This window comes from Equus quagga, unplaced genomic scaffold, assembly GCF_021613505.1.
Source record: "Equus quagga isolate Etosha38 unplaced genomic scaffold, UCLA_HA_Equagga_1.0 72604_RagTag, whole genome shotgun sequence".
Taxonomy (NCBI): domain Eukaryota; kingdom Metazoa; phylum Chordata; class Mammalia; order Perissodactyla; family Equidae; genus Equus; species Equus quagga.
Window position 1 is genome coordinate 1 of NW_025802489.1, and position 8,793 is coordinate 8,793.

Sequence of the window (8,793 nt, forward strand, 5' to 3'; positions counted from 1 at the left end):
GCGGCGCGGCGCAGGCCGGGGGCGCCCCGGGGCCGGCGAGCGGGGGCCCCGGCGCCGTCGGGGGCGCCTCGGGGAAGCCGGCGCTGGAGGATCTATACTGGATGAGCGGCTACCAGCACCACCTGAACCCGGAGGCGCTCAACCTGACGCCCGAGGACGCGGTGGAGGCGCTCATCGGCAGCGGCCACCACGCCGGGCACCACGGCGCGCACCACCCGGCGGCCGCCGCGGCCTACGAGGCCTTCCGGGGCCAGAGCTTCGCGGGTGGCGGTGGCGCGGACGACATGGGCGCCGGCCACCACCACGGCGCGCACCACGCCCCCCCCCCACCACCATGCCGCCCACCACCATCACCACCACCACCACGGCGGCGGGGGCCACCACGGCGGCGCGGGCCACGGCGGCGGCGGCGCAGGCCACCACGTGCGCCTGGAGGAGCGCTTCTCCGACGACCAGCTGGTGTCCATGTCGGTGCGGGAGCTGAACCGGCAGCTCCGCGGCTTCAGTAAGGAGGAGGTCATCCGGCTGAAGCAGAAGCGGCGCACGCTCAAGAACCGCGGCTACGCGCAGTCCTGCCGCTTCAAGCGGGTGCAGCAGCGGCACATTCTGGAGAGCGAGAAGTGCCAGCTCCAGAGCCAGGTGGAGCAGCTGAAGCTGGAGGTGGGGCGCCTGGCCAAGGAGCGGGACCTGTACAAGGAGAAATACGAGAAGCTGGCGGGCCGGGGTGGCCCCGGGGGCGCGGGCGGGGCCGGCTTTCCGCGGGAGTCCTCGCCGCCGCAGGTCGGCCCCGGCGGGGCCAAGGGCGCGCCCGACTTCTTCCTGTGAGCGCCGGACCGAGCCCGCGCCGCCGCCCGGAGGAGGCTCGGACCCGCGGCCCAGGACGCGGCCGTAGGCCGGGCCGGCCCTGCGCGCCCCGCTGCCCAGTCTGCCGGCGCCGGACTGGAGCCCCTTCCCGCGGCGGGGCCTCCGCGCTCAGCCCCGAGCGCGTCCCGCCGCTGCCGCGACTACCCTGCGCCGGGCGCGGCGCCTTCCAGGAGGGCGGGCCGGGCCGACCTTGCCCGCAGCTCCGCTTGTACAGACGTCGGACGCGGTTCTCACTCCGACGCGCCCCGCCCTCCTGGGTTTTCTTTCTTTCTGCCTCCCTTCCTCGCCCGTTTTTACTCCTCCTTTTTAAAGCGGTCTTATTTTCGAAGTATTTATATTTATTTTGCTCGTTGACTAGATAACCCCGGAGGAAGCTCCCTCCTTCCTGGCCGGGGTCGCCCTCAGACGTCGCGTGTCCCAGCATGTGTCGCTAGCTCGGAGGGGCCCGACCCCTGCCCGCCCTCCTGCCCGCCTGCCCCCCACCCTGCCACCGGCGTCCCCTAGAAATGGAAGCCCAGGAACATTATCTATGCCGAGTGCAGTCCTGCTGCCCTACTGTGCTCGCAGGGGGGAGGGGGGTGGGCCGGCCGGGACTCCCGCGCTGCTATTTCTCTATGCACCAGATCGTATTTATGACTCCCGGGGAAATATCTTATTTTAACCTTCAAGGAAAGTGAAAGAAACAAAAAGTAATGCACAGTATTTCTAGCAGAAAAATTCTTTTTGAGAGGAGGTTTTGTCCTGAACCTCCTGGCATGGGGGCGGGTGAAGAAAGTGTTTTTATTTTAATTTAAATTGTGTTTCGTTTTGCTTGTGCAATCTTTTTTTAAAGCCTGAGTGCTTTTTGGACTAGCCGGGAGAATGAACGGCAGGTCGGTGCTCGGCCCCTGCAAACCGCCAGGCCCCGCGCTCCAGCCCGGCCTGCGCTCTGGGCTCTGGCCGCGGGCTCCCGCTAAGCGCTCTGAGCCAGAGACCGCCAGCTTGTTGAAAGTTTTGTTGTGTTGTTGGGTTTTGTTGGGTTCTTTTTTTCATTTGCTACGAAACTGAGGAAAGAAAAAAAAGACAAACAAAATAAATTCATTTAGATCCAAAAGTCACTGGAACCTGGCTGGTTTTTCTGTGGCTTTCGTTTTTACCATATTTCTCCCTGAATAGAAAGAAAAGGAGGTCCCTAAACTGGGCCCTGCCTGGGCGGACTGGGAGAAGTGACCAGAGTTGTAGACGAGGCTGCTGTCAGGTGGCCCGACCCGGCAGGCACCAGCCCTGCCTCCTCCGGGGGGCTGCTCCTTGAGTGAGCGCGGCATGGGGTGGCCCCAGGCTCCCACCTAGGCAGGATGGGGTGCGCAGGGCATGAGGCCATCCTTGGTAGTGATCCCACGTGCAGCGTCATTGCAACCTGGCGGCAAACACTGTTCCCAGTTCTTCTGAGCCCGTGGTCTCCCACCTGAAGGGGGACCTCTGTCTCTGGGCTGCGGGGCACTGAGGAGGGGCGGAACCTCTGGAAATCTTGCCCGACAGGCCCCCCGGTGGTTGCAGGACTTAGTCGATTGTTACTTCCCTTCACTACAGGCTGGTGTCAGGCAAAGGTTGGTGGTTTGCACATTTGTAGACAAGAGCTCCACCGACCCCGCCAGGGCTCCCCGCAGCTCTTCTCAGGTGGAGAGGGCTGTGTGGCTTCTCTGTCTGGGGACAGCAGAGGCTCCAGCTGGGATAGCTGCATTTCCCCATGACCGAGTACCCTGAGTTTGTTTTATTGTCTCAATCGGGGAGACCGCAGGAAAGACGCATGCTGCCCACTCCTCTTTGCTTTAGAGTAAAACTTACAGCTGGAAGGTTATGTCTCCATGGGGGTTTGCGCAAAACTCCCCAGCCCCAGGCCTGAGACCTCCAGCGCCCAGGAGGGGAGAGAGCTGCGGGGCGTCCCCACGGGCCAATGCAGGTGCAGAGAGGAGTAGAAACGTGGCGATGGAGGATGAGTTAAAGAGACTAATTCGGGGGGCTTCAGTGTGACAAGGGGGATCCCGGCCCAGCAGGTCCCGGCCAATCTCAGGACGGGGCCCCTGCCGCTCAGACCGGAGGATCACCACCGGCCTGACATCCCTTCACAAAGCCTGGGTGCATGCATGGGTGGGTCGCTGGCTTGTTTTTGACAAGGATGCCTTAGTTTTCGCTGTGGCCGCCTGGGGGGCAGCTCCGGAGCCTTCCTCCTGCCAAGAAAGCAGGACTGAAGGCCCGGCGGCCTGCCTCAGAGGCTGTCTTTGGGGGCGGGGGGCGGGCAGGGAGCTGCGTTCACCCCCTCCCTCTGGCACCCCAGGCCCCTCAGAGCCCAGCACTCGGGGCCTGGACCAGTTGCCGGGGACCAGGAGGGGGCTCCGGAAGAGGGGCCACCCCCACGCCGCCATCCCGCCATCCTGGATCTGCCGAAGCTGCAGCCGTTGGGTTTCTTTGCAGCAAGGGGTTGATTTCGCAGTCCTCTTCTATTTTCTCTCTCTTTCCTTCCTCCCCGGCCCCCAACCCTCTTTCATCCGCTTCCCCCAGGATGAAACAGAGCAGATAAATGAACATGGAGAACATGGAAGTTATTGGGGGAGGCAAGAGGAGTGCTAATTTTGGGGTTTAGAGTCAGATCTTTTCCAAAAGGCATTTGGGGGACCCTGCAGGAAAAGAGCCGATTTGCAGAAGCACCTCTGGCCCCTGAGTTGTCCCTGTGTCCACAGGCTCCTCGCTGGCAGCCAGGCTCTACCGGCTCCTCCTCTGGCGGGGCTGCCTCCACCGCAGGTGCAGGGACCCGAGCCTCCACTCCCCCCACAGGGCAGAGCCTCACCCCACCAGGTCTCGCTGGGGAGGGACTGCTGCAGCCAGGCTGGGGCTGGGGACCCAGGGTGAGGGCAGGGGAGGGAGGTTCCTGCGTGGGAGGGACTGGGTGAGAATTGGGGGCCTTAGAACCCACCTCACTGGGCTGGGGCCACGAGGGCAGGGGCCTCGGGACCGTGGATGGATGGGTGCTTGGGTGCATCTGTGTCTGCCTGTGTGTGTGTGCGGGGTGGGTGTGAGTGTGGATATGCACCCTGTCCCTGGAGGTGTGAGGGGGCGGTGAGCGCTGATGCTGGGCTCGGAGCCCATGGACCACAGGGTGGAGAGGGAGCTGCCGGGGCAGCTGAGGGCCCTGGGCCTGGGACAGGGGTGGCTTCAGTCTCTAGGCTGCAGGACTAGCTTCTGCTCAGCACCCAGGTCCCTGAGCCCTGCGCTCGCCCTGGGAGGGGCAGCTGACCCCCCCCCCTCGGGGGCTGTGGTGTCACTCTTGCCTCCGTCACTCAGCAGGGGCTATCCCCCAGTGCCTCAGGTCCTGTCAGCTCCCACCGTCCATCCACTGCCCTCCCGAGGAGGGAACATCTTGCTGATGGAACCTGCACATCTGGCCTTGGGGCCGCGACCACCCTGGCCCTCCCCTGCACCTGCCCCCCCTCCCCCGCCCCCGGAGAGGGTTCATTCATTCATTTCTTTGTTAATTCATCAGAGTCCCTTCTCTGTGCCGGGCCCATAGCAGGGACCAAAATGACAGCCCTGGTCTGAGCTCCAGAGGTAGATAGACACTAAACCCACCCAGTAAGTTGGTCAGATGGCTGAGTGCCTGCCTGCCAGCCAGGAGGAAAAGAGGAGGTGGGGGTTCAGGTTTGCATGTCACAGGGGCAGTCTGGGATGTCACAGCAGATTCAAGGAAGCCTAGAGGGTGGCGTGAGGACCTTGTATTCCTGGGGGGCCCAGGAGCTGCCCCTCCTGGCAGCAGTCTCCTCCTAGAGCCGAGGGAGAGGCCTCAGGGGGCCACAGGTGCAGACCTGTAATGGGTGGGCCTGAGGGCGGACAGGGCCGCACCCACACACTTGACAGGGACACAATCGTCACGTACACACTCGACATGCGTGCACTCAGTGCACACTGAACATATGTGCCCTCAACACACTCCCACACGCTCTGCGTGAGCAGTGCCCTTTCCCATGCCCACACTTCCCCGCAGCTGTACTCAGTCCCTCTGCAATGCCCAGATGCTGGGCCAGGGCTACCCCTGCACTGCAGCCCGGCCGGGGAATGGCACCTGCGCTGAGACCACCCCCGCACCCCACACTCCACCACACCCCTGCTCCGCCCCTGCCCAGCTTGCCAGCGGCCTCTGGGAGCAGCCTCATTCCAGGTCCCCAGCCCCCACACAGAACACGCAGCTGGGCCTCATCTTCCGAGTCTGCAAGGGTCCCTACATCCCCGAAACACACGCGCACAACACAGCTGCTCCCTGGTCCTCCAGCTGCATCAGGGCTCCTGGAAAAACTCTGAACCTGGATTCCAAGTGACCAAGCCCGGCCCCAGCCCTTTCCACCAGGTGCTGGCCCTCAGGGGGGCTCCCAGGCTGCTTTGTATTGAGGGCACCCCACTTCTGTCTGCAGCCTGCAGCCCCCTGCTTCTCTCTCCTCCCATCCCAGCCCTGCCCTCCACAGCGGGTGGCTGTCTGCTCCCTGGCCTCCTGTTTATAGCCAGCTCAGAGGGTGGGGCCAGCGCAAGGCCAAGGTGTCCTCTTCCCTGGCCTTCCCTCTCGAGGATGGGCGCACACACAGACGCGGAGACTGAGTGACACACACAGATGCGTACGTGCATGTAGACACAGCCACATGCTCGAGCTGAGGCACGTGCAAACGCACAGATAACCACCCCCCCCCGCACACACAGGGCTAGGCACACCCAGGAGAACACAGGTCCACACGCATATGACAGCACACACACGTGACCTGCACACCGACACACACAGGGGCCCCGTGGGTTTTGTCTGTCTCACTTCCTTCACCCCATCTCCTGGCTATGCGGCCTTGTGGACTCTGATGCCGCCCCGCCCTCCACCCCCGAGGTGCTGCCCTCAGCCACTGCTGTGCTGGGCTGGCCTGGGAGGGTGCAGGGAGCTGTGACGTATTCTGCTGTACAGATAGGCCTGCAGGGAACCAGTGGTTACCAGGGCTGTGTGACCTGCCCACCAGGCAGGGCTGGGAGCCTGGGGCTGACAACACCTCCTAGGTCCCAAGAAAGGGTCAAGCCATCCCCTGGCTTTGGCCGTGGGACTCTCTGGCACAGGGCCTGGGGACTTGGAACAGGGTGGGCATGAGGCAGACCCCAGTGGGACCTGCTTCTCCTCACCTCCAATCACTCTGGGAAGCAGAAAAGCGGGAGCTTTGAGCCAGACACGAAGGTGACAGGCTGGCTTGTTCCCAGCAGTTGAGGGTACAGTTGGGGGACAGGAAGGCCACTCGTCCTGTGGGGGTCCACAGCTTTCCCCCTGCCCAGCCCCTAGCCCTGCTTGCTGCTCTGACCACAGGACCAGCCCTGTTACCTCCCTGGGCCTGGCTGCACGGTCAGCAGTTCCTGAGGCCAGAGAATCTTGCCATGGGCCAGGGAGGCCCTGCTGGGGTGCGGGGAAGAAAGTCCTGGATGCCCTTGACCCCAGGTTCACACCCAGCCCAGCCTGGCCTCACCGGGACCCACCTCTGCGCCCCGGGACCCAGGGATGGTGAGCCTGGCAGGAGGGGACTCATTCCCTCACTCCGAGCTGCTGGGTAAGCACCTACTGTGTGCCCAGGGCTCTCCTAGGAGGGGGACACACTGGGAACCTGGCAGACAGAGCCCTCCTCCGGGTCCCATGCTGGAAGTGGGAGCTGAGGAGAGGGAGGGAGCCTGGGGCGGGGGACCTGGGAGGAGAAGCACTGGGAGGTGTGGGGTGACAGGAGGGGTGAGGACAGAGAGCTGCAGGGAAGAACACCAAGTGGGAAGGAAGGTGGCGCAGGCTGCAGCGTCATCAGGTGGAGAAGCCGTAGTGTCCCCTAGATCCACTCGGGGAGGGTAAAGATGCAGGCCTGCACCCCAGGCCATGGAACACCTCACTGGGGACCAGCTGGGGAGGGCTGGGGAGCGGGGCCCAAATTGCGTGAGTGCGAGGGGGAGGACGGGTGGCAGGTCCCGGATCTGGCAGCTGATGCCTCCGGCCGCCAGGTAAGCAGGCAGGCGCCCAGGAAGGGGGACAAGGACAAGGAGCTTAGGTCACTCTGGATGAAGTTTTGCTAAAAAGAGAGCAGATCAACAGTGGGGGGTATGGGGCGGGGTGGGGGACAGGGCCAGAGGCGGGAGGTTGGACCCGGGATGAGGGCAGGGCAGGACTAGGAGCTGGGGGAACAGGGCAGAGGGGCACAGTGAGGTGAAGGGGGACTCGGGGGGATGGAGAGGAGAGGGGAGGGGAGTGCACAGGCTTGCACACGCTCACATGTGCCTGTTCACACATTCACAAGGCCCACAATTCCACAGCTCACACACGCGTGCACACGCACACCCACACGCGTGCACACGCACACTCACATTCCCTGCACCAGCGGAGCAGTGAAAAGTCATTTGCTGTTGGGGGCTCAGCGCCTGCCTAATTCGCAGTGACACCGCTCAGCTGCTGAGGGCTGGAGCTGTCACAGCCCATTAGCCTGCAGCAGGACTGGGGAGGGGGTGCAGGAGCAGGGAGTAGCCGCCGAGGAACCCCGGACAGCACCCACAGGACAGCACCCACCCGACGCCAGTCCCCCCCCCACCGCCTCTGCACCCCTCCACCCAGGGAGGGCTCACCCTTCCTCCTCCCTGTCCCCCTCTCGTGCGCCCTCCCATGACTGCCCTCCCGCCTACCCTGTCCTCAGAGAGGGGCCGGGAGGACATGGTGGAGTGTCCAGCTTGTGCCAGACACCAGACCTGCACGACCTGGGAATGGCCCTGGGAGTGACAATGAGCGATTTTACAGATGAGGGACTGGGACTCGGAGAAACCAAGGACTTTCCCCAAGGCCACTCGGGGGGGCCCATCAATCGAGGGGTCCTCTAGTGACGGGCTCCTGCAGTGTCAGACCAGGGGGGAGCTCTCTGTAGAGAGCAGCTGATGCCCTGGGGGGCATAGCCCACCACTCCCCTGAGACAGGAAGAGTTTTAAACATAACCCACCCAGACTCCCTCTCCAGGCCCTGCCAACCAGACCCCAGCTTCTCCCAGACTCTGGTCTCTCCTCTTCAACCCCAAGGGCTGCTCTCTCCAGGCAGAAGCCACCTGTGGATCCCCGGTGCCTTCAAGCCCGAACTCCTGTGGGATCTGCCCCACATCCTGTGGCCTTAGCACTCTCTGTTCCCTCCCCCAGGGGTGTTCTTCCTGCTTCACCTTCCTGGCTAACTCCCAACCTACCCCCAAGGTCAGCCCTGTCCTGACCCCACCTGCTGGGGGGAGGGGGGAGGCCCAGCTCACTGGGCAGATATATGGATGAGCTCCACCCCCACTGCCTGGGGCCACAAACAGCTGTGACCTCCTTGTCCTCAGGGGGACCCCATGGTTTGGGAGGGTGGCCAGAGGGGAGCCAGTGGATGGTGGGTTGGGGGTCCTGCAGGTGGGAGAGGGCAGAAGGGTGTTGTTGAATGTGGGCTGGACAGAGTGGGGAGCCACCACCAGCCTGAGGCTTTCCGCATCTGCTGCGGTTGAGGGCGGAGGCTGCACTGTGCCAGGGTGGGGCACGTGACTCTGCAGATGCCAGTGGCAGAGGGTGTCAAGAGGTGGCACTTCCAGATGTGTGTCTGGGGTGTGAGACGCTCTGCAGGAGGCGTGGAAGCACAGCGCTGGAACCTGTTACTCCAGGGCGGGCAGGTGTGAGCGTTACACGCTGCGGGGCGGGCAGGGCGGGAGCTCTGCTCTGTTGAAGAGAGAGCTGGTCAGCAAGCTAAATAGTAAATAATGGAGTAAGTCAGACAGCAATGCCTGCGCTGGAGAAAGCAAAAACGGGAAGGAGAAGGGGAGTGCAGGGGGAGGGAGGGGGGGGAGGGAGGGGGGGGGGGGAGGGGCCAGGGGGGGGGGGGAGGGCGGGGGGGGGGGGAGGGGGGGG

General features: G+C 63.8%; 1 protein-coding gene across 1 annotated transcript; it reads left to right on the top strand.

Moving 5' to 3' along the window:
* Positions 1-5: 5 nt before the first annotated feature.
* Positions 6-1,925, top strand: MAFA (MAF bZIP transcription factor A; the record flags this gene model as incomplete). The annotated part of the gene is given in 2 exon segments (XM_046651436.1): positions 6-320; positions 322-1,925. Coding segments are annotated over 2 exon segments (819 nt in total), but the record flags the coding sequence as incomplete, so codon positions are not given.
* Positions 1,926-8,793: the final 6,868 nt, after the last annotated feature.